This window comes from Mytilus californianus, unplaced genomic scaffold (genome assembly GCF_021869535.1).
Source record: "Mytilus californianus isolate M0D057914Y unplaced genomic scaffold, xbMytCali1.0.p SCAF_9, whole genome shotgun sequence".
Taxonomy (NCBI): domain Eukaryota; kingdom Metazoa; phylum Mollusca; class Bivalvia; order Mytilida; family Mytilidae; genus Mytilus; species Mytilus californianus.
The window spans coordinates 3,494,521-3,521,588 of NW_026262745.1; the positions used below are offsets into that span (position 1 = coordinate 3,494,521).

At 30.9% G+C, this 27,068-nt stretch overlaps 2 protein-coding genes across 4 annotated transcripts in view; one reads left to right on the forward strand and one right to left on the reverse strand.

Annotated features, from left to right (window-relative positions):
* Nucleotides 1–5,567: 5,567 nt before the first annotated feature.
* Nucleotides 5,568–27,068, reverse strand: part of LOC127714875 (U3 small nucleolar RNA-associated protein 18 homolog) — a 72,308-nt gene continuing 50,807 nt past the window's right edge. The window contains exons 11-12 of one of the 3 annotated variants that reach the window (XM_052220912.1): nucleotides 6,574–6,716; nucleotides 5,598–5,655 (exon numbers count right to left, since the gene is read on the reverse strand). In XM_052220912.1, the coding sequence (XP_052076872.1) occupies nucleotides 5,631–5,655; nucleotides 6,574–6,716 (168 nt within the window). In that variant the 3' untranslated portion in view covers nucleotides 5,598–5,630. Of the gene's footprint in view, nucleotides 5,656–6,573; nucleotides 6,717–10,360; nucleotides 10,660–27,068 lie in introns of those variants that run through there. The other 2 variants (XM_052220913.1, XM_052220911.1) reach the window with 2 other exon arrangements.
* On the forward strand, nucleotides 18,455–23,225 carry LOC127714879 (uncharacterized). The gene is made up of 4 exons (XM_052220919.1): nucleotides 18,455–18,995; nucleotides 19,422–19,571; nucleotides 20,613–20,667; nucleotides 22,946–23,225. The coding sequence occupies exons 1-4, from the start codon at nucleotides 18,936–18,938 to the stop codon at nucleotides 23,125–23,127; spliced, it is 447 nt and encodes a 148-aa protein (XP_052076879.1). The 5' UTR covers nucleotides 18,455–18,935; the 3' UTR covers nucleotides 23,128–23,225.

The following is a 27,068-nucleotide window of genomic DNA, read 5'->3' on the forward strand; positions in this document are numbered from 1 at the left end:
TTGAAACTGTAAAAGTCTGATATGGCCTATATCTGTACTCGACTGTACTGATTTTTACTCGACCAGTCTGAATTGATCTGAATTTCACTTGGTATTACTCGACCCCAATCTTAACCATACTCGACTGTACTGATTTGAACTTGACCCTTATCTTTGCTATTGAAAATAGTCTGAACTATTACTCGACCGGTCTGAAACAGTCTTAACCCATTCTCGACCTGTACTCGACCAATACTTGACCAGTTCTCGACCTATTTTTTCAGTCTGAACCATACTCGACCAAAGGTCTAAACAATATTCGACCAGTCTGAACCATACTTGACCAAACAACATCTACTTTTTTAAATTTTAACTATTAAAATAACTGTCATTTTAACTGACATGACAATAGCCACAATATAATAAAAATACATATAATTTAAACATCCTTACATAATTCTCAGATTTATCAAATCGAGATAGTTAAATTATCTATATATTTTAAAGTCTGAGTCTTGTTAAAAAAATGATTTTCTTTTACCTGAAAACCACACAGATATTGAGGGTAATAAAACCTAATTAAGGTGCTTTTTGTTTGGCATGTGTTTTTTTTTTAAACAAAACTTAATTTTCCCAAATTCCTAAATAAAAACTACATAGGTTTCTTGGTTACATACAATAGTTATATAACTATCTTTTTAATGAGGTAACAACAGCCAACAAAATCACTAAAATTGTTTAACCTTATATCAGAAATATATCTATTCTTATTATAATTTAGGATATATATTTTTTAAAAACGAATAAAAAAATGTAAGAAATGAATTGTTCTCCTGATTAGGGGTAAACTATAACAGTAATACATCCTGCTTGGTGCACACTCATTAATAAGATCACTCCTTGTCAGAGAGTAATAAATTTCAAATAGCATCCATTGAAAATTACAACATCATGTAAAACCTAAATCACAAGGCCTTTTGAATTCACTAGATAAGTAATGCACGAGTTTAAGAACAATAGGGGTTTCTTTATACATGTAAAACACACATGTACTGAGGTAATTAAACCTTATTAAAGTGCCTCTAGTATGCCATGTATTTAATTTAAACTTAATTAAAATATTTTTTTACTGCAACAGTGGAACATTCCTTTTTTTAAAAGGTTATCAAGGATTATATTAAATTCTTGGTTTTACAAAAGAAAGGTGTCATTCATAACATTTATTAAGTTGCTTTATATACTATTTCATAAATATTTTAATAAAAACAAATGTTCACTGTATTATTAACTAAACTCTACTGACACCACAAATCTATACCAGGCTTAAGTTAGTGCTGAAAATTGTCCAGTAACAATAACATATATATATATCTGAAACATTAAAAAAACTTTGTATAACATTTAAGATATTTGAATAATGGTCGAAAGTTCTAGTATTTATTACATGATATTTTTTTAATCCAATCAGAAATTAATTACTTTGATCACCTTGTTTTATTTTAATTTTAAAGGTGATATACATTGTATATATATATATATATATAAATATGTCTAAATTGAAAACAACGTTCAAACCTATGATTGCGTTGGATAAAAACCGCAATTTTTAAACGTGTGCATGCAAAACAAGTTTCTTGGTAGAGGGGTCTAAATACAGCACAAACAACATTTTCCAAAAGACCAAAAAAGTGAAAAAGGATATTTAAACAAAATGCATTTGACTAACAGGTCGAACAACGGATGTTCTTAAACCCTGCTGACTGCCATTGGCGATTGCCAAATAAACGGATCACAAGATGTAACAAAATGGATCTTTATTATTAATTTAATACCAAACAGAAAACAATAAACTTGCGGAAAAGATGGTATACCGCAAACATGAGGTGCAAAAACTTGTACACCATATCCGGATTTCGACAATTAATGTCTTTTCAGTGATGTTAGGAATCGAAACGGTATTTGGAAGGCCATATAATTTACCTCAATTTAGAATAGACTCTTGAATTTTAAAGAGTCGAAATAGGATGAACGGATCATATAAACACGAAGGCAAATATAATACAAGCCCAAACGAAAAAATATAAATAAGTCTAAATATATATATATATGTATGTATGTATAACAGTTCCTAAATTGATGAAATACAATAGATAGATACAAAAAAAAGGTCTAAGTTGGTTAAGACTAGGTCGAGTATGGTTCAGAATGGGTCAAGTATGGTTCAGACTTGGTCGAGAATGGTTAAGACTATGTCGAGTATGGTTCAGACACGTTTAAAATGGTTAAGTACTGGTCGAGTAAAGGTCTAGTATAAGTTCAGACTGTTAAGTATTGTTCAGACTACAGTCGAGTAATATCAAGTAAATTTCAGACCAATTCAGACTAGTCGAGTAAAAATTAGTACAGTCGAGTACAGATATAGGCCATTTCAGACTTTCACTGGTTTGTAGTGCTTTGAGCAAGGTGAGCTAAGAAAAGAGTTAACCATTAAATAAGGGTCATGCTACCTTCATAAAAGTTTGCCTGGCCATTCATTCCATGTTGTACCTGTACAGAAAAATGTATTGCTGTTTATCTATCAGTACATTCATTGATTGATTGTTACTTGCTTAACGTCCAGTGGTAAATATTCCATGGATATTCCCGGCAGGAACACACTTACAATCAATAAGATATATAGCTTTTGCTTAACTGAAATCTGAAGTCATTACGTTTTTCATTGATCCTAGTTTGAAGTCTTTTGAAGAGTTCACTGGAATATATGAGATGCTATCACACGCTGAATATTGGGTTATTGAGTGACAGAACATTATCAATACCATGCATATATGAACGTTAATTAAAGAATTCTTCAAGAGGCTTTTTATTGTTGTATTTCAGAAGGTTTTGTATAAATTCTGCTATAGATGAATAGAAAATAAGTCAGAATAGGTGAGCATGATAAGTACCCATTGGAAAAAAGATTGTAGAAAAAAAAAATCCAATACCTTTGTGATAGAGCAATGCCCATGGTATTAGAATAAAATAAAAAGTAAAATCACAAAAATACCGAACTCTGAGGAAAATTCAAAACGGAGAGTCCCTTATCAACTGGCAAAATAAAAAGCTCAAACACATCAAACGAATGGACAACAACTGTCATCTTGCCTCTTTAATTGGTAACCAAACTATCTTTTAACTGATATAAAACTACCATATAATCACCATCAATCATTTTCACGTTTTCAGAAAATTTCTTGAAAGGAATATAATAATCAAGATTACAGTTGTAGTACACATGTTATGTTTCTGTGAATACGGTGTATGCTATTAAATGAGTAGGTTCGATAAGGCCCTAAAATGGCCCCTATTGTAAGCTGGATTTTCCAATTAGGATTTATTAACCAATATCTATGATGAGTTATTATTATTTACTATACCTATTTTGTTGGTAATCTGTTAGATTAATTTGTATGTTTGTTTAAATTTTTTAGTCAATTGTGTTATATGTCTGTGTTTACACAGTTTTCATATCAACCTTTTATGTCTGTTTGGGTTGTTTACCCATTTTTTTCAATATAATGTTAATGGAACTATAAACAACTGCCATACAAGTGGGAAGTTTAGCTAGCTTTAAACAATTTTATATCTTGAAACCTTGAACTTAATAATCGGAGCCGAATATGGCCCTTACTGAACTTACTCCTTTATTTATTCATTACATAATTTTATATATTTCTCTACTCATGTTTTTTTTAAAAAGACTCTGGTTTGTTTGATAATTTTTTTGAAAAACCACACATTGTCGTTATCGTTTTACCACAATTACCCCATGTTATTTTGAACTATACTTTTTAATATGTGACAATGCATACATGTTTTGTGGCTTCCTGACCTCTTAACAAGTCAAGCTCGTTAAGATTCCCTGTAATCATTGTGTAACGAAGTATTGAAGTTACAAGCATGAATGCATTTCAAGTACAGATCAGGTAGCTGTCCATTTTTGCAACTTCTATTATAGGAATATATACTAATATGATTTGAACATAACAATGATATCAGGAACTACCACAAATAGAAGACTATAAAACAGATCACATCAACCATTAATTAACTCCTTCCAGGGAATAGACTCACAAACAAAGAACATTTGTTACTCTGTTTAATAAAGTATTTAAACCTTAAGGATGAATGTTATAGTATGTAGTAATAAGAAACAAAAATAAAGGTATCTGCTATATCATTTAAGGATTTAAATGTCACATTCTAAATGTTCTTCTAAGTAATTAGGACCTTGGAATAATAATTCTGAACTTGACCTTTCGTTCAAACAAACCCCACCTTTTTCATGAAAAGTTCGTAAAAGGATATTTTCAAATTGGCTACAGAAGCTATCTCTTAATCCTAAAGCAACTTTCTTAAAAATCATGTTAAATTTTCATGACGGTTTGACAAATTCATCAATGTATAATAAACTTTTAAACCAGACTGAATTTATATGTTAAACGCAAAAAAGCTTCAGTCTATTTTTTCAGTCAAATATAAAAATAATAAAATTTAACAATTAGACCTTGGTGATGTGTCTTGATAATGTTGAAGGTTAAGTTTGACAAAGTTATCGATGTTTAATGTTTCGACTGTCATACACTTGAGAGGTTTAGCTAGCAATTAAACCAGGTTTAATCCCCCATTTTCTACATAAGCAAATGCCTGTACCAAGTCAGGAATATGACAGTTGTTATCCATTCGTTTGATGTATTTGAGCTTTTGATTTTGCCATCTGCTTAATCATTTAGAATTTTCCTCGGAGTTCGGTATTTTTGTTATTTTACTTTCTAAAACAAACTTTACTATCTACAATGTACTGGATCTAAATGTTAATGCCTTGATAGAAGCTAGTATTGCTAAGTCTTGTCTTCATGACTCTAGTTGTAGTAGACACAAAAAGGATCCTTGAGTGCTGAATACAACTATTAAGAACTGCCCACTATCAACAAAAACCGTCAGTGTATAAACAACATCTGTTTAACCTTGAACTTTAAGGTAGAAATTTTATTATAATCATGCCATACTATGTAATAGTTTAAATAATGATATAAAGTATCTTTTGAAACCTGTTAGTATTCAAAAGATACAATGTGAAGGATTTATTTATTTGGATACAAGTCAGTTGGATAGCTGTATTAATACAACATCGCCTTGGTTTTACATCATTTAATTTAGATTTGTAAAATATTGTGACAGATACACAGACAACTTGTTGCGACTTCAATTGATGTTAAAATTTCAAATGTCAATATAAGTACAGTTTTAAAAAATAAACTATTAAAAAGATTAAAGTGTTCAAAATTATCAAATAACTAAAACAGTTGTCTTCACTAACTAACAAATATCTATACTCTTGTAACACTACAAGAATAATAAGTTATACAAAATCACTGATAATTATTGAAATCTTCACATATGTATATCAGCACAAAATTTCCAAAGTTCATTTCTTTATGATAATACAACTAGATGTCTGTTCTTCAAAGTATCAAATATAACATTTTTAAAAGCCTTAAACAGGCTTACACAGTAAAGTATATGTTGAATCTGGTTTTATTTGATGTTCACATATCTTTATTTTCTTTCAGATGACCTGCTTGGTTATTGTACTTCTATAAATATAACTAGTAATTGCTGTAGTGCTTCACTCTACAATAAAAGATATATTCTGTATAAAAGATGCAGCTACAACCAAATGATGGCAACAGCATTAAAATCCAAACTGTACCTAATTCAGTCAGGTAATATTTACCTATTGCAAAGAAACACACACTATACCAATAAAGCATTTACATTAATTCAGTCACTATCAAGTAAACTATTAAAAGAAATTGATAAAGATTTCATATTCCAGCTGACATCAATCCTCTAGCAACACATGACCCTTGAACCAGACACTGACAGGTAGAGTAATTAATATATTCTTCCAAAAACTTTCATTTGGGGGTCTAATAACTCCAACAAAGTCGACCATTTGTACAGATTGTATATTCATTTATAGGTACATACATGTAAGTGAAAAAATTTCATAAAATAAATTGATTTTTATTCAGATTAAAATGAAGTTACTCTTGAACATGTGTAGCTCCTAAGTAAGCATTTGATTGGTTACAATCTTTTTCCAATTAATAGATAACTGTATTGTATTTGAAGCTTGCCCTACTTAAAATATTGGTTTAACTGTCGCAAATTGAGTTTACCTAGCGACACATGATATAACATTAGATTGAAGGTGAATCTTTTCCTTATTTACAGGCTTGTTTCAAGTGTTTCATTCAAAATTTGAAATTCATGAAAAGCTCAAAAATTAAATTCACTGCTTTAAATTTCCTTATGAAAATATAATATGAATCCTTATTAAAAAAAATTAATTTGCATAGATATCAAAATTATAGACTAAGTTAAAGGAGTAATTTGAGTATCCAATGAAATAAAAAAGTTAATTTTACATAAATACCAAAATGACAGAAATATTTTTGTGAATTTATACCCATAAATGTTGAATCTATGTAATCACTACATATTAACATGGATATAAAACTGACTTTTGAACTATAAAAACTGTACCTGTAAAGTAGGGCTAAACCCTTGTTAGTGCCCACTGTAAAAAAAACACTATTTCTGGAGAAGTCCATACACAAAGGGATGCGTAATTTAGCATCTAGTCTATCAGGAAAATTAGAGAACACTGTCTGTGAAGGTACATGTACCTACAATACAATTTATAATTTGTGTGTACAACTATTTATTTGTGTTTGTGTTAACATGATATTTCAGAAAAAGAGAGCACTGCAATTTTATATAACTTGCAAACATTTGTCATTTCGGGGCCTTTTATAGCATGCAAATAATAATGCAGTATTACTATGGGTTTTGCTTATTGTTAAAGGCTGTATAGTGACCTATCGTTACTTACTTATATGTAATTTGGTCTCTGGTGGAGTGTTGTTTCAATAGCAATCATACCGCATCTTCTTACTTTTATATTGCTTTTGTAAAATAAAAACTAATGTCCAAAAGTAACTTAACAAAACATAAAGCCTGAAAGTGTGAATCTAATGTCATTATGATCTGATTGGTTTGATAAAATCAATGGTAAAACAAACATATAGCCTGATAGTGTGAATCTACAGTCATTGTGATCTGATTGGTGAGATAAAATCTATGGTAAAACAAACATATAGCCTGATAGTGTGAATCTACTGTCATAATGGTCTGATTGGTGTGATAAAATCAATGGTAAAACAAACATATAGCCTGATAGTGTTAATCTACTAATATACTGTCATTGTGATCTGATTGGTGTGATAAAATCAATGGTAAAACAAATAATGATCTGATTGGTGTTATAAAATCAATGGTAAAACAAACATAAAGTCTAATAGTGTGAATCTACTGTCATTGTGATCTGATTGGTGTGATAAAATCAATGGTAAAACAAACATATAGCCTGGTAGTGTTAATCTACTGTCATAATGATCTGATTGGTGCGATAAAATCAATGGTAAAACAAACTTAAAACCTGATAGTGTGAATCTACTGTCTTAATGATCTGATTGGTGTGATAAAATCAATGGTAAAACAAACATAAAGCCTGATAGTGTGAATCTACTGTCTTAATTATCTGATTGGTGTGATAAAAGCAATGGAAAACAAACATAAAGCCTGATAGTGTGAATCTACTGTCATAATGTTCTGATTGGTGTGATAAAATCAATGGTAAAACAAACATAAAGCCTGAAAGTGTGAATCTACTGTCTTAATGATCTGATTGGTGAGATAAAATCAATGGTAAAACAAACATATAGCCTGATAGTGTGAATCTACTGTCATAATGATCTGATTGGTGTGATAAAATAAATGGTAAAACAAACATCTAACAACAAAATTATTTTCATTTACCTGTGTTTAAAGTAATTGCAAATGGCTGATTTTTTGTTCAAGCATATTGTTTTTCTTAAATTGTTTAACATTTCACAGCGGTATAACATGTTACTTTAATTATTCTTCCCTTAGTTTTTTTATTTTGAATTTACATTGTATCATCGGTCAAATTTATTTGTTCAGTGTATGTTCACTGATGTTAATATGTCTTTTGATTTAGTTAAGCCATTTCAATTGATATTTTATATTGTGTCTTTCTATGTTGTGATGTTACACTATTGTTTCAGATAAGGGTGAAGGTTTGGTACCATTAAAACGTTTAAACCCGCTGCAATTGTTTGTACCAGTCCTAAGTCAGGAATCTGATGTTCAGTAGTTGTCGTTTGTTGATGTGGTTCATAAGTGTTTCTCGTTTCTTGTTTTTTATATAGATTAGACCATTGGTTTTCCCGTTTGAATTGTTTTACACTATTAATTTTTGGGGCCCTTTATAGCTTGCTGTTCGGTTTGAGCAAAGGCTCCGTGTTGAAGACCGTACTTTGACCTATAATGGTTTACTTTTATAAATTTTGACTTGGATGGAGAGTTGTCTCATTGGCACTCATACCACATCTTCTTATATCTATATATAGTCTGATAATGTGAATCTACTGTCATAATGATCTGATTGGTGTGATAAAATCAATGGTAAAACAAACATATAGCCTGATAGTGTGAATCTACTGTCATAATGATCTTATTGGTGAGATAAAATCAATGGTAAAACAAACATATAGCCTGATAGTGTGAATCTACTGTCATAATGATCTGATTTGTGTGATAAAATCAATGGTAACACAAACATATAGCCTGATAGTGTAAATCTACTGTCTTAATGATCTGATTGGTGAGATAAAATCTATGGTAAAACAAACATATAGCCTGAAAGTTGTGAATCTACTGTCATAATGATCTGATTGGTGCGATAAAATCAATGGTAAAACAAACATATAGCCTGAAAGTGTGAATCTACTGTCATAATGATCTGATTGGTGTGATAAAATCAATGGAAAAAAAACATATAGCCTGATAGTCTAAATCTACTGTCATTGTGATCTGATTGTGAGATAAAATCAATGGTAAAACAAACATATAGCCTGATAGTGTGAATCTACTGTCATAATGATCTGATTGGTGTGATAAAATCAATGGTAAAACAAACATATAGCCTGATAGTGTAAATCTACTGTGATTGTGATCTGATTGGTGAGATAAAATCAATGGTAAAACAAACATATAGCCTGATAGTGTGAATCTTCTGTCATTGTGATCTGATTGGTTTGATAAAATCAATGGTAAAACAAACATATAGCTTGTCATAATGATCTGATTGGTGTGATAAAATCAATGGTAAATCAAACATATAGCCTGATAGTGTGAATTTACTGTCATTGTGATCTGATTGTGAGATAAAATCAATGGTAAAACAAACATATAGCCTGATAGTGTGAATCTACTGTCATAATGATCTGATTGGTGTGATAAAATCAATGGTAAAACAAACATATAGCCTGGTAGTGTGAATCTACTGTCATAATGATCTGATAGGTGTGATAAAATCAATGGTAAAACACACAAATAGCCTGATAGTGTGAATCTACTGTCATTGTGATCTGATTGGTTTGATAAAATCAATGGTAAAACAAACATATAGCTTGTCATAATGATCTGATTGGTGTGATAAAATCAATGGTAAATCAAACATATAGCCTGATAGTGTGAATTTACTGTCATTGTGATCTGATTGTGAGATAAAATCAATGGTAAAACAAACATATAGCCTGATAGTGTGAATCTACTGTCATAATGATCTGATTGGTGTGATAAAATCTATATATATATATATGGTAAAACAAACATATAGCCTGATAGTGTGAATCTACTGTCATAATGATCTGATTGGTGTTATAAAATCTATGGTAAAACAAACATAAAGCCTCATTGTGAACATTAAATATGGAAGGGCACCATCATAAAATTCCAATTAAATTAATAAAACTAAGCGATGTTTTGCTGATATCCTATCACATACTGAAAGACTATCAAGTTTATAAAAATACTACTAGAACTAAAGCCAGGTATCATATTGACTGCTGGCTTTTAGATAATAAATAGATGGATTTCAACTACTCTTGTGCTCTTTATTAAATTTTAAAACTTGACAATCTTGGGAACAATATTATTTTGTTCACAAAATACATTTGTATTCACCTTAATAGCACTTTAAAAAGGCATGAATTGAATCAAGGAAATCATAGATAAGATAAAATATATGTTTTTATATCCATGTCATTGTATACACTGTCCCTCGCTTTGATTTATATTATTTCTGTTCAGCCAAAAACATAAAAGCAATCTTAAGGTTAAATGATATCTATTAATTCACACATTTAATACATTTCCACCACAACACCACACTCAGTATACTTACTAATTTTACTGCTCTTTCTGCAGAATCTGAACACATAGCTTATATTTCTGATGTTGAATTAAATATTAAGTTCGTACAAGGTGTGGTTAAATTCAATAATGCTTTCAATGGTTTAGGTGACCTAGATTTAAGACACACTGATGGTTCGTAAATGTTCCCCACACCACTATATGATCCACATGCTAAAAAATTATGATCATGAGAAACAGCAATAGACATGCCTTTTGTACATCCATCGTCTATAAATCTGTGAATACAGTCACGTGTCTTCATATCCCATATATATACATCACCATCATCTGAAATAGAACTATGAAATTTACTTAGTATTTCGAAAAAAAATCTCAAAGTTTTGTTAACAGTTATTCAAACTTTAGACCATATCAATGATAATTCATGCAAATACAAAGGTGATGACTTCTGGGCTGGTCATATTCTCATACACATTGAAATTTTCTATTGAAATAAATCATTTCATAAATATGTTCAACACTAAGTATTTTTGGGCACAGATTTGAATTCACCTAAATTCTCCATTCTTACATTTTCTTCATCCTGTCATCATGGTATTTAACAGACTTAATATAGATAGTAGATGTAGATAGTAAATCTTAGGGAAAAAAGAATAAAGACACCAGGCTTATAGTTTGGTAGGCCAGACATACATTTTGTCTACATAAGACTCATCAGTGGCCGTTGAGTCAAAACATCTAAAAGGCCAAATAATATACAAAGTCAAATAGCATCAAAACCAAAAATTCCGAAACGGTGTGCCACATACAACAAACTTTAAGTCAAATACAAAGATGAGAGTAAATAGTACTTCATTCTCATCAAATATAATACAGAACTATGTTAAAACATTGAATTAAATCTAGAAGATTCTACATGAATAAGACACATTAATAATGAGTAAGGTGTGTGGTGGGAAAAAAAGACAAGTATATGAACAGACTATATTTTTTATTTGGTCTTTAAGCATAGACTTCTTAATTCTGTTGGTAAAGGTATAGCGTGCCTATTTCATGTTTTCTTATTTAAACCATGGGCAAGAGCATATCTTATTTGTTCACTCTAAAGTCATTGCAGATTTGACAAGTATCTTGATCAGTTTCTGCTTGTATGACTGCCTGTGAATAAACATGTACCATAAAGTTTGTGACCATGAAATCACGTAAATCAAATTCAAGAAACGAGAATGTGACAAGAAATTACCTCCATATGAATACATACCTCCATATTACCTCCATATCATCGGTATAAGGACATCATTCGTAAATATAACTCAACATGCAGACATCTTATACGTTCGGGTATTTCACATCCAATCTTTTATGGTAATATTCTTTACAAAGCACAAAAATGTCAGTATTCACCTCAAAAGCTAACAAAACCTTTAAACAGACTTATTAAGAAAGGATATAGTTACGATACTGCTGTCAGGTCATTAAAGATTGCATATTTTGGCTTTAATATTGATTCACTTATAGGGTCTTTGCATCGGAATTAAACACATTTATTCTAAAACCAGTTGTTGGCATGAAACGGGTTATGTTCTTCTCATATTTTTTATGACGGTATAATACTAAACCCCTAACAGGAGGGATTGTGCCTGATATTCATATGATGAAGACATAATCTTTCAATCAGGTTAATTGAGGTCTGGAGCTGGCATGTCAGTAACTGCTAGTAGTCTGTTGTTATTTATGTATTATTGTCATTTTGTTTATATTCTTTTGTTTCCTATTTTGACATCGGACTCGGACTTCTCTTATACTGAGTTTTACTGTGCGTACTGTTGTGCGTTTGTTTTTTCTACATTGGCTAGAGGTATAGGGGGAGGGTTGAGATCTCAAAAAACATGTTTAACCCCGCCGCATTTTTGCGCCTGTCCCAAGTCAGGAGCCTCTGGCCTTTGTTAGTCTTGTATCATTTTAGTTCCTGTGTATAATTTGGAGTTTAGTATGACGTCCATTATCACTGAACTAGTATACATATTTGTTTAGGGGCCAGCTGAAGGACGCCTCCGGGTGCGGGAGTTTATCGCTGCATTGAAGACCCATTGGTGGCCTTCGGCTGTTGTCTGCTCTATGGTCGGGTTGTTGTCTCTTTGACAAATTCCCCATTTCCATTCTCAATTTTATTGTACTTCCATCTCGTGAAAAACATACACCACCTACACTACCATTCATCTTCTGTGTATAGATCCATTCTTTTGACTGAAAATATGAAACAGAAGATTTTTATCACATTTTTTTATGGTTTAGCTTTTGCTATTCTAATTCCAAACAGTGACCTACAAATTTGCAGATATTAATATTATCCTTCATCCCCTGGTCTTTGATTGATAGTTTTTTAAATTGACAATTAACTTCATCTCCTTATTTCATATAAAATGTTTAAAAAATACTGTAATGTGAATCATACCTTTTACAGTTTTAGCTGTTATGATTTTTTCTGTTCTGTTTATTTTGATACAGAAAAACTTGTATCTAGCCTATAAAACTTTTTTCTTAAATGTATATGATGATGATTATTCACAAGTACATGCACATCATGTGCAATGAAATTAAGTATCTAGGTCTATATCAGTATTCACTTGGAAATTTGTTTTATTTTAAAAACTAGATGAGTCTGACGACATGAATGGCCCTGCTCTCAAAAAAGCTTGAAGCCATTTTAGGAGTGTAATTTTCAAAGTATAAAGCCCATAATTTCTTCAAAAATCAGCAGAATGGAAATAAATCTGTAACTTATCATAATAGACTCACATTCTAAGAATCAGATCAATATGTTGAGGCATTTAGAAAAAAAGTCTGTATAACTGTTTGTTGCAAAATGACGGAATAGGGTAAAACTATTTGGCCCCAACCTAAGTCATGATCAGCCGGGACTAAAAACAATATGATGGAATGACAGAATAGGGTAAAACTATATGACCGGTCGTAAATCAGCGGGGCCTTAAATTATATATATATTTGGTTCAATGGAATATTCTTGTCCGTTTCTAACATATTAAGCCAAATAAGTTTTGATTTATTTTGCTAGTTTATGTGACACATTATATTCTAATGCAGTATTAAGATAGTCAGTTATTAGAAGAGGCAAAAAATGAAGTTTTAAAAATCCAAATGTCCTACAGTTAGTACTGTAGTCAGCACATTCACACTGCGGAAAGCTGATTAAATATAGTCAAATGACAAGAGCAATGTTATTGTGCCTTAAACTACAATTAAAGAGCATACCTTAGCTAACAATAAGTGAATATTTCCATATGATCCTAAGAAAGCTATAAATCTTCCATCAGGTGACACAACAAATCTCTTCATATTTACTTCTTCTAATCCTAAATGAAAAACAAACTATGTTAACCATTATGTATTATCTGTTTCCTCAAACCAATAGACTGTCACATAGGAAATACCAATTAAATATCATAAACATTTGTAGATATACCTATGACATGAAAGTATCACTTCATAAATTTTGTGTGTTCCAAGTACTTTTCTAGATTTATCTTCATCAGTAATGATCAAACAATTTGAAAAGCAAAAGATTTACAGTATTGATTCCTGAACATTTGAGGAACTGTATGACCAAAACGGACCTAAAAGGAATACTCAAATTCATCTAAGGTCACCTTGACCTGAGGCAGTAAAACCTTTCTTCAATATATCTTTATTATATCAACAGAGAATAATAGAAAAGTTTGTTATTAATCATGCCAGTACTGAAGCACTGACTGCTGAGCTAATGATATGTGTATGAACTACCAGTGAAATCCCCTGGTTTGATTTGGGTTAACATAGGGTAATTGTAGTATTGGGGTATTTTTGATTTAATATTGATTTCATTTAACAGTTTTATAGTAAGATTAAATGTTAACAGATAAGGAGAATTGGAAATTTGTTTAAGGATGTACACCTCTGAAGAGCAAAAAATTTCTAGAATTAAACTTTTTTTCTTAACCTGATTGTTGGGTTTATATGACTGCAAGAAAGTTATTGATGAAGAAAAAATCATATAGTGGCGCACTCCTTTTTTTGCTACGGCCATTTGAAAGTAACCCATTTTTAATGATTTTCCCATTTTTCATCAATTTTTACCCATTTTTAGGCTATAATCATGAAAAAATCACAGTTTCACAATTAAACTTTTTTTCATACATTCACTAAAGATGATGTGGACTTATTTGAATAAAGTTAACTTAAAAAAAACTATAGAGTTGGTGTTAATATTAGAAGGTTTTTTAAAATATTGTTGCTTTCTCATGTCAAATTGACCATGCTGTCGATTCTGTAAATTTGGGATTTTCTTTCTATTTTTAGAACAAAAAGCATATTATTCCAACTTCCTTGTTATAAATGATTGAACAAATTGATATGGGATGTACATATTTTTGGTAAAAATACTAAAATGATTTCTTTGTACCCCTCACATATTTTCTCAACATTTTTGCTAATGACACTGACCGTATTGGTTACCAAAAACTACTTATTGCAAGTACACAATTTTTTCACAAGAGTTTAGTTTGATCATAATATTTTTAAATTCATTGATATTGTCCACTTATATCACGTTAAGGAAATAATTCCCGAAAGGAGATTTCAACAAGACTGAAACATCAGAAGAATACATCCTTGAAGATAAGCAATCATAACAATTTGAACAATGCTTTCAATTCCGAAAAATTTGGAACTTCACTTCTACTGATCTATTATTATGCTTTCTAAGTATATATATATTTCTTTCTTAAAACTGTTTCAAGTTGAGCAATTACAACATTTTGGAAAAATTAGATTCTGATAAATTGAAAAAATCTAATTCATTTCAACTAATCATTTAATACAACGAACTTTCTTACCTTTAACAGGAGGTACACTTATCATCTTCCCAACCATCATGTCATAATAATGAAAACCTTTATGTTTTGACCCCATGATGACCTCTTCTCCGTTAGCACTAAAATGAGCTGAGTATATTGGATAATTTTCTAGGAATATACTCTGTATCTTTGGGTTATTTTTACAATCAACCTGTAAAATTATAAGGAGTTATTAACATAAAAATTTCAGTGATACTCATGTTTCAGCAATTTTTCACTGATACCCCAAAACAATGTAGGCATTTAAATACTTGCAAGTCTATTTTCCACATGTAATTTCTCATACATATCTATCACTCATTTTTCAACCTTTTGAGATAAACGTCATAGAAATCCGTAAACCAAACTAATTTTGAAAACACTTACTAAACAAATTCCATTTAAATTTTCTTTCTTTTGAGGGACATACCTCTAAAAGTAATTAGTGGTGGACACTCATCAGATAGGCATACAGACCTTATTGTGTAATCAATTTGAATTTGATATAAGATAAAATGGGAATCACTGCAACTGCATACTGCAAAGAAAAAATATTCAATTTAGTTGAATTTTCTTTTTTATCTTTTATTGTTTTTGAAAACCTGTCAAAAGTTAATGCGTTTGTGCTATTTAAAGTTTCTATCTATCTATTTACAGTTTTCAAGATATAAGGCAAACATGAAAAAATGGGGAAAATCTTCATTAAAGGGCAACAACTCCTCTATAAGAAACCATCAGACACTTTTAACTTAAAAGGACCATAGGTAGAGCTCAACATTCTGAACATTTTTGCTCTTGCCATATTTCCTATATTTATGGTGGTTTACTGTTGGAAAAAATCTATTGAGAGCATGTGTTTTCTAATTCATTGTTTGTACAAATCTGACTTTAAATAAAATTTATGTTATCTTATCATATGTCTTCAACAGCAATATGTAGCACTGAATAAAATGTCTACCTCATAGAAATGTGTAAAATACTTTATAATTTGTGTGAGAACATTGACGTATAGCCTTTAAATTTGGTTGAAAAACTAGAGGCTCTAAAGAGGCAGTGTAGCTCACCTGCATCTTCAACAATGGCCACTTTTTGGTAAAATTCATCATTAAAGGGGAATAACTCTATTAAGAGTTAACTGACAATTTCAGTCATACAATTGTAGATATTATCCTGCTGATAATTTTTCCTTTAAAAAAAAATATCATTTAAGGGCAAGAACTTCAATAACAAATTGACTGAAGATTCTGCAAGTTTCATTTTTAGATTTTGTCTTGCTGATAATATATCACGTTTCAAAATATTAAGCAAAAATGGGCAAAAATGGAAAAAATCGTCGTTGAAGGGCAATCACTTCAATAAGGAGTCGACTAACCATTTTGGTCATTTTGACTTATTTGTAGATCTTGTCCTTTTGATCTTTTATTGCTGTTTTAAGTTTCTATCTATCTATTATAGTTTTTAAGATATTAGCCAGAATGAAAAAAAAATGGTAAAAATTGTCATTAAAGTGCAAAACTGTAATAAAGGCGTCGACTGAAGATTTCAACTCTGTTGACTTATTTGTAGATACTGTCTTGCTGTTCATTTTTAGCATTTAAGTATTCTATCAATGTATTATAGTTTTTAAGATATTATGCAACAACACCAAATAATAATACCCAATTGGACCTCAATAGACAAACTTGTGTATAATCTACTGTAAAAAAATCAATTACCAGGTAACCTTATACGTTATCATGGGATTTATGTTTTAAAGTAGCATAGGATATTTCCACAATAAGATGGTTTTCCAGTGAAAAAACAATTTGGTTTTGATTCTTATATCTACAAAATATTAACAAATTGAAAAAGAAATAAGGTAAAGGTTTGAAAAATTACATTTTTTTTCCTTAATTTTCAATAAATTGGAAGGATTTTTTTTTATGTTTAATGATTGTTAAATCTTCTCTAAAATGAATGTAGTTTTTGTTAATTCTGATTTAAAATGAAAGTAGTGGTTGTTAAATCTTTTTTGAAATAAAAATACAACAATATTACCTTACTTAATTAATCCATAAATCTGCTAGAACATTCCCCTTTCCTACCTTTGAACATTAACCCATTTATTTTATTTTTAATTACTGGGATAACACAAATAGAACCTAAATGAGCATCTTTGCATCCCCCAGTTACATATATCAATACAATTAAAGAGAGGCGAAAGATACCAAGGAGACCCATAAGTCGAAAATAAACTGACAACTCCATGGCAAAAAAAAAGAAAAAGACCAAAAAACAAACAACAGTAAACAAAACACAAGATAGAAAACTAACGACTGAGCAAGAAGAACCCCACCAAACTGGGGGTTATCTCAGGTGCTCCAGAAGGGTCAGTAGATCCTACTCCACATGTGGCACCCGTCATGTTGATCATGTAAGTCTAATTTCAGTAAGTCACATTCGGTGAAAAGGAGGACAGGATTGTGGTAAAGACGATTGGAACAGATATTACATAACGGTCAACCAACTCGTGATGGCGTCCTTAAAATGTTCGAAGGGATGATTTTAACACCGCTTAGAACTCTTGGTTTGAAAGCTTCCTTGTGAGCAGTACCCTCTATCAAGGAAACAATGATAGGAAATGCAAGCCCTGGAATATCGTATTAACTGGGAAATATATACTCCATATGCAGTATATATCGATCTTGGTTTCAATAAAGTTGTATAACACCCACTAATTAACAAACTTAAATTATGAAGCTCATCTGCCCCTTGTCCCGACATAATTAATATGGGACATTTTTCCAATTTATTATTTCTGATTGAAGAACTTATTTGACATTTTAATTTTTATTCTAAAAATTACTTATAAACAAGTTAGTATTATATAAAATTGAGAATGGAAATGGGAAATGTGTCAAAGAGACAACAACCCGACCATAGAACAGACAACAGCAGAAGGTCACCAACAGGTCTTCAATGCAGCGAGAAATTCCCGCACCCGGAGGCGTCCTTCAGCTGGCCCCTAAACAAATATATATACTAGTTCAGTGATAATGAACGCCATACTAAACTCCAAGTATTATGGCTATTTATATATCAATACTATTACTACAGCTAAATTGAGTAGAGCTTAAACTTTCTATTATTATGTTTACAGAAGAATGGATAGAGAGGACAAGAGACGGTACTTAATTGTTGGCTCTGTCATACTGGAAATTGTTTCTCCACTACTGAGAAAGAGAATAGAAGACGGCTACAAAAGTAAAGGATTTGCATGTTTGCAGAATTTTATCCACAGTCTTCTTGTCAAACACACCCTATTTCATTTGCGTCACAAAAATAGCCAGTGCTGTGTTGATGAAGCCCATTGTTTTAACCTTGGTCCACTTTCACTTAATTACAGCCAGTGGAAACGGTTGTATGCAGAAGATCATGGACGAAGGGGTCATCACTGTCATTGCAAGTATACAGCCAATCCTATTTCTTTGGATGACCTTGACATAACCTTGGCAAGTCTTATTTTGCTGAACTGCTTCAGTCTTACACCAAACGAATATACCATGATTTCTGACCTCAGAGAATTCAAGAACAACTATCTCAGCCACAACACTGATGGCAGCATATCTGAAACAGAATACAACACACTCTGGAAAGATCTAAAAACGTATGTTCAGCAACTGGACCCAAGTAAAACAGACGACCTTGTGATAATTCAAAACAGACCACTGGATGAGTCTCTGTGAAAAATATGTCACATGTCTTCTAGATGTTCATGTCATACTTCAGGAGGTTTGTAGTTTAAGTCAGGATATAAATATGGTTTCATCAAAGAAATACTTTCGTATATAGAAAGTAACTAAGCTTCCTTACAGATAATTAACTCACATATTAAGTCAATTAAATATGTGGATGAATCGATCATGACTTGCAAACACAACAATGATGGGCATATTGTAAAAAAAAAACTTTAGTCACTGGCTATTAATATAGGCTGATCAGCATGATAGAAATGTACTATAGCTTTCAATAATTACCTTTCTGGAACACATTATTTGTTTATTAACTAGTTGTGTGGCTTTTGAGAAGGAAATACAACTTATGAAAGGATGACACAAGACCACAATGGCATTTATTAAAATAAATTAAAAAGTAAACGAAGACATACGATGTATTGTGTGAAATTAAAATTTAAAGCTTTTTCGTTTCTCACTTCAGATTGATACAAAAGTAGATGCAACATCTGCAGAAATAAGGACAGCTATGGACAATAGTAATGCTGAAGTGACGAAAACTATTGGCACAAAAACTGCTGATGTACTGGCTACTATGGCTATAAACAGTGCTGTGTTGGTGGCTAAAATAGAGGTATGTTTCTGTTTTAATAAAGATCCTATGTTGTTGACTGGTGTAGATAGTTCTTCTACAGAGGTGCCTTTGACTCCACACTCAATTGACTAGAATTGCTAGTTTTCCTACCAAAAGTTGTAGTTCTCTTCTGGCACTTCTGCTTAATCCAATAAGAAATGAGGGCCGTGATATGGGATATTATGCTTAAAGTCTGCTTAATAACAAACAACCAAATCGTATCAAATATGTTTTAATGGACCAACTTCGAGTTTCTTTTTACAATGAGTTACATCAGTTGAACCAGGGTCAATGGGTGTAAATGACTTCAAGAACAATCCACTCTTACTGTGACGTATGTAATAACATATGCATTGTGACATTGGAAATGTACAGGAAAATGCATAAATGTGAAAGTCATCTATAATTAACAAACAACATATCAAGACTAAACAAGGCCATATGTCTAGTTGTGTAATAGAAATTTTGATCTGAATAATATTCTATCAATGTCACACTAAATACATTAAACGAAAACAGAACAACAACTGCGATCTTATAACAGAATATATATATCATTCCAACAATAAACAAATTCATAAACTTGATATGTCAATAAAGTTGATGTGAGGTGACTTAATTAGTTCACTTCACAATGATTTTATAACCAAATAAGTTTGCTCTATTTGAGTGAAATGAACTCTGCAAATCATTCCATACATCAAATAGTGATGACCTTTTGCGTATAGGATCAGAGAGAATATTTAACCTTAACATATGAACCATACAATGTATTCAATATCTCTCAAGGCACTTAAACATATACCATATCAGTATATGACAGAGACAGCATTCTATCTTGAGAATGTTTGCATCAGACTGTGCTGACTATAGATGAAAACATTACTTTCAAAATCACCTGAGAGATATGTGACATATGTATTTGTTGCATGAATAGACCAACAAACGCACTAACAGACACACGGTTGAACAAGGTGGATGCAATATGGCTCCAAGAGTTGGGGTATAAAAAATATAAAATATATTTTTTTCTATTTTAAGGAGATGTCACAGAATAACATCTGTCAGAGATGTAAAAGAAGCATAACTGAACAAGGTAGGGGAGACAATAATTACAATTTGTTTTCCCACTCTAAAGTATTATACATATATAGACCTAAATGTTGAGTACTCATAAAACAGAAATCTTATGAAATAAATATGTACAGTTTAAAGGTCAATAAAATCAAGTGGTACTATAAATTTGATTGATTGATTGGTGCTTGCTTAAGGTAGCTGGGGTGACTTACTCCATATCGGATTTTAAACTGGAATCACTGTTCACATTAAGTTTGATATCTTGCTTTTTTTATTTATATATCTGAAAGTATATTATAAGAGCTATCTTCTCATATTTTATCTTAAAATTATATGGTGTAGGTTTCTTTTATCACACAAAATTGGGTTTCCCATGCATAATCTTTACAATTTTGCACAATGTGTAGCGTGAAAAAAACCGGTGACCAATACGTTTTATAATATTTTTGAAAAAAGCATAATATAAACTACATTTTGACATATTATTAAAAAATTATATGGATTTTAATTCAGACCCCCTGTCTACCTCACTGAATAGTGGCAATTGTAACTTTGAATTTCATTCAGCTGATATACTATTATCAAAGTCATAATGAACAAACAAACTTAGACAAATAAAACAAAATGTATCCAAGGTACACAGTATCACCAAAGTATACATTGTAGGCAAAAGTACTCGGCTACAGATATTTTCGAAGTTCAGACTTTAACTTAGTTTCGTGCAGCTATAGCATGAAATAAAATATAAAAGCACTATTCTCTATAAGTTGCTACAGATAACATTGCAATTCCATTTTTATCACTCAAGAAGCCATCCGTTGAGATAGTTTTACATTTTCAAGGGTCAGCTACGTTTCTTCCACATAACTCTTGAATATGTATTATAAAATCAGTCAACTTTGACCTAACTTGTGTTCAGTAAACCCTAAAACATCATCATATTTCAAATAATTAAGACATGGTTAATCAAGTTTCATGAAGAAACCAAAAATAAGCTATTTCCTATTAACCAAGGGACATAAAAGGACAAAACTGAAATACTGTAGGTTAAACTCATTCTTAATCTGTAAAAAGTGGTTCCATAAACATGTTCTAACTACCAAATACTTTAGTTGATGCCTCCTGAGTTATTGCCTTGAAACTAGGGATGTTTTGAGTACTCTAGTACTAGAGTTTTGCTCGGTATATATCAGTATTTAACACCAAAATGATAATCAACTTATTTGTTTCTTATAAGGACGAAGTCTCCTTATTTTTATGAAAATACATCAGTGACTTCTAATCATTTATCGTATGTGAATGTGTTTTATTTACAATTTCAAAATGTACTTGTTGTTTAATCTATTTGGACTGTGTTACCTTTTATATTGTAGAGGGTTTAACATCAACAAAATGTCAAGAATGAAAAATTGGGTTAAAATTTTGTAGATATTTGTCCTAGCAGGGGACTCAAATATTACTCAATAACAACAACATATACTCTATTAGTGATTGTTCACCAAATTGACATCTCTAAGTAGAACCGAAAGATTTTCAATTTCTCATTTTATTAAAGAACTTAACTCTGAAAAAACAAAGGTAAAATAAGTTAAATTCAAATTGCAAGAGCAGTCTCTAATCACTTTCATTTTTTTCTTTAAATCATATGATGGAAGTCCACTTGATATTTACAGGGGCATAAAAACATAGGGTAATATATTGGCCCTTATGCTATATGAAATATAAAGTTTAGTAATTATCACTTATTTTTGATAATGTATACATATCTTGCAAATTCGAAGTCAATTAGTTATGACATATAAATTCAATCAAAAATGTTGCCACTGATGTCCATTTGTTCACTTAAATTATGAATATTATAATTTTGACAGTTTAACTAAATATAAGTTTAGTTTTTGCTCCAGTTAGTATTCGCCAAAAGATATAAACTAACAAAATGGTCATACCATTGACGCCGCCTTCTAAAACAAATAGTGACCAGGAAAAAAGTATGTTTTATTTCAAATTGTAATATTTGGTGTTTAGATAGAATATGCCCTGGTTCAAATTTAGTGGGAAATTACTTTCATTCCCTTATCCCTTTTTGAAACATTTATGTGCTATACAAAACAAACATTTAAACTACATTTATAGTTTCTAGTTTACCATTTATCATTTTAAGATTTCTTATCTTCTTGTGATACATAATTAGATTATACATATTTGTTTATTACTCACCGTCACTGTAAGGAAATAAAGCAAGATATCAAACTTAATGTGAACAGTGATTTGTATGAAAATGTCAATTCATTTTTCAGACAAAGAGGGAGGACCTTCACAGCCATACACTCTAGGACAGTCCTTATTCACACTACATCATCAGATAGACCTGCCATCAGCAGTTGGTGCTCACTTGAGTGGAGGAGTAATAGATATAGTGATGATGGATGATGGTAGACTGGTGATGTGTTTATTAGTGCATGAGACTACTGATCTGTAATACAGATGGATCACGGCTAGACGGAATACCTGTACAGGGTCTACCATCGTGTGTTACAGCAGTCAACAACTCCACAGTAGCTGTTACACTGGCTTTGCAGATGTATGACATAAACAATAAAATAAAACTAAAATCAATATCAGTACCTGGAATGATGTGGGGGACGTGGAGTGGAATTGCAACTATAAACAACAAGTTAGTTGTAGGTGGTGACAACAGACTACTGATCATAGATCATCAGACAGGAGAGTTGGTACAGACAATACAGACTGACAGTCAACCTGGCAGTTTACAGGGTTCTCGTGACAGAATATTCTACTGTGAATACAACGACAACAACAACCTGTACTTGTACAGTTTTAATGAAGACAGACATTACACTCTAACATTACCATCATATCCCTGGAGTATGACTACACTACAAGATGGCAGTCTGTATGTTATGTGTGGTGATGGAACAATACAACATGTATCATCTGATGGTAAACAGTATAAAACTGTTACAACAAAGATACTTAAAGAATTGAAATATCCTTGGATATCATATAATGGAAGGCAAAGCCAACTAGTCACAATGTCTAATCTGGTTGGAAAATTCAATTTTCTCTCTGAGAAATAGTACAGTTTTCTGTTCACATTTATCTGTTTTATTATAATATTATAATTCAGAACAACAGAATATTTTACTCAGCTTAATCATTTAACCTGAGATCCTTTGATTTAATGTCATATATTCTTGTAGTGCAATTCCTACCATTGTCTCACTGGCAATCATACCACATGAACATTGTCTTATTTTTAAACTAATTTGCAATTTTTAAATTTTTCAAAATATGACGGATCAATATTACTTTTTTTTTTAAAGATGTGTTGTGATGAAGAAAAAATATATATAATATAATAAGTCCAACTTAAAGGATATGTCTGACCCAGGGCCAAGTTACCATAGGTTATGTATATATTGACAATGTTTTCATAATTAAGAGATCATGTTTGTTTGGTTTCTTAAAAGAGGTATAATACATGTATTGCAATGACGAAAAATCCAACTTAAAGAATGTCTGGGCCAAGTTACCACATACTATGTATATTTTGGGACCTATATGTTGACCCTTAGATTTATAATTAAGAGCACATTTAAGTATAGTTTCTTATTAGAGATATAATTTTTAATTTTCAATGGAGTTTATCATTATCAATGTAAGCAAGTTCTGTATTCAAAATTGGCAAATATATGTTTAAATAAATAGTAAATAAAAAATACATTTCCTTTTTTTAAAGTAATGAAAAAATACTTTTGCTGATATCTTTCCTCTGCTGAAACTTAAACGCTATAGGGACTAGGGGTAATTTTTTTAATGAACGTAATACTAATTTCACTAAACATCCAAAAAAACTGATTTAAATTCGAATAAACACTTTTTATGAATACAAGACTTACTTTCAATGTTGGACTTCTAATATCTTTAATCGCAGTATGTTTGCAAATTATAATGAACTTTTAGTTCTTCTTTTTTTTTTCATCACAAGGATTCTTGATATTGAAATTCATGTTAATGTTTATTTAGTAACAATTTCCTGTTTCAATTTAATATTATAATTCACCATTGAGTTGATTTATACGTCTTTGTAGTTTTCAATTTCATTTAAATGCATAAAGTAAGTAAATGCTATGAAATATATGTAACATTGGATATCAAAATTACCACTGCTTTAAACATTGTTTAAGCTGCTTGCAATGTTATTGTATAAAGATAGATTTATTATTTAGAGTTGAATGATTTTTTTCCTTTTCAAGATCTTAACAGAACTTATTTTAGATATTACTAGAACCTAGCGAAAGCCGTTTGATTTTGTTTTGATCATTTTTGTCTTCCCCTGTCTGCGATTGTTTTTAAATCCCCTGCAACATATGGAAAAGATTTTTGGCATATGATAATATAGAGTCATGTGACAGTGATCTCTTACACAATTACCCTACAGAATTGAATACTGTCCATATAGGAGTTATCTCCCCATAACTGTTGTTTTTCTTATTATCACTACTCGTATGAAACTGTAAAAGATATCAATTTACTTATATTTTTTTTACAAATAGTTTAGTATGTCCTTAGGATGTTTTCATCATCTTTGATAAAAGCGATCCTTTGTCATAGGTTTTTCCATGATTTACATTTTACATAAATGTTATGACTGTAACTCATCAACTGAAAGTAAAAGATACCTAGAGTTTATTGATATGAAAATTCTTGGAAAGTGTAACAGTGAGCATAAAAGTTTTTTGTATTTGAAATTCGTGGTTCTGACATGTCGTAACTTCAATGCATTTGGGTCACAATTAAAAACTGTTATATTGTTTTTTTTATTTTAACCCCGAATCCATACATCTCTCTTGATTTGGGATCCATGATCTAAGAACTTGAATTTAATGTCAATGTTCAATTTGAAGTTCTAAATTTGTACCTTTGTTTGTTATCTCTTTTCTATCGAAACTGTTTATTAAAAAGATAAGACATAAAAAGAAATGGACCTACATGTTTGTGACATTATAGCAAAGATATGATACATTCCATTCATACCTACACAATGACGTTTAAAAGGTGAGAAAGCTGTTAGGTTTGGGACATATGATTTTGAAAAATGTCGACTTGAAGCAATCAGTTTTGATCTTACTTCATGAAAAAGTAACTTGAAATCGAACATAATTTTGGAAATATCAGTGTGAAGTAACCAATCATATGACAATGAAATCATCATATAACAGGAAATAGCAAACTATCTATGTTATGACTCCCAAAATTACATTGAAAACAATATGTTTTTGGAATCAGTGTAATTTAAGTTTAGATCCCCAAACTTGATTAAATTTAGTTATTATTTGATGCTGAAAGGGACTTTGAATAAATAAAACTTCTCGTTATCTCGGCTGTATTTCATAGTAAGAATACCACAACCTACATTTGGAATCAGTGAAAGACTTTTTTCTGGAAATTAATTTTAGACCAGAACGTAATATTTTTCATCCTCACTTTCGTATGACAAGATGTAAATTCAATGCGGAAAGACTGTCTATTGTTCTCTAAACTTTTGGTTCTTAATTGAATAATAATACTTTCACATATTTTAACAATCATGTAACTTTCCGGTATAAGACTCAAGCGTTCTTAAGTTATGTTACACTATTTTAAATTTACTAAAACCAGACAGTTAAAGTCCTGTAACTCTGAAATGACGAACTAGAACATTTTCAAAATCGTAACGGAGGTTTCTGTTATCAATCACTATCATACTATTAAGTTTTGTGGATATAAATCCAAGCAAACTACAGTTAGTGCCTGGTATCTGAAAATTGCATTAGACCTGAAAATAAAGTCACGTTACTAAGGAACAACATTATAAAAAAAAGTAACGAATGGTATATTTCTTCCATCAACCCTTGGCATGTTGTGTTTCATGGGAATGGAAACAAGTTTAAGTTATTATAACAAAAGTGAGGACGGACAATGGTATTTCATAACATATTTTGTCTATGACAGCTGTATATAAATAAAGAAATGTTGATTTGATACAGGTATCCAACAGAGTCAAAAAGGTGTCAATATAAGCATTACTGCCTTCAACAATTCTACCTTGATTCACATTTCTTGTTTGTGTGAATAAACCTACTTGAAACAGATTAATAGTCTGATTCATACCAGCTACCAGCATTACTTGTGCAGTTGGATGAAACTCGGCAAAATTTAGTTTACACTGGAAAATAAAATTCATTAAATAATTTACAAAGCTTTACGCTTTCTGACCTTCCTAATAATATAATATAATCAATCCATCTCAACTAATTCATAAGGGTAAATAAAGGTACATATAGGTAGTATACCGCTGTTCAAAAGTCATAAATCGATTCAGCGAAAACAAATCCGGGTTACAAACTAAAACCGAGG

Coding starts and splice junctions, on each gene's coding strand:
- LOC127714879 (XM_052220919.1), top strand. CDS start 18,936: ATGAGTCTCTGTGAAAAATATGTCACATGTCTTCTAGATGTTCATGTC. Junction 19,572..20,612: donor TGTTGGTGGCTAAAATAGAG/GTATGTTTCTGT, acceptor TTCTATTTTAAG/GAGATGTCACAGAATAACAT. Junction 20,668..22,945: donor AAGAAGCATAACTGAACAAG/GTAGGGGAGACA, acceptor TTCATTTTTCAG/ACAAAGAGGGAGGACCTTCA.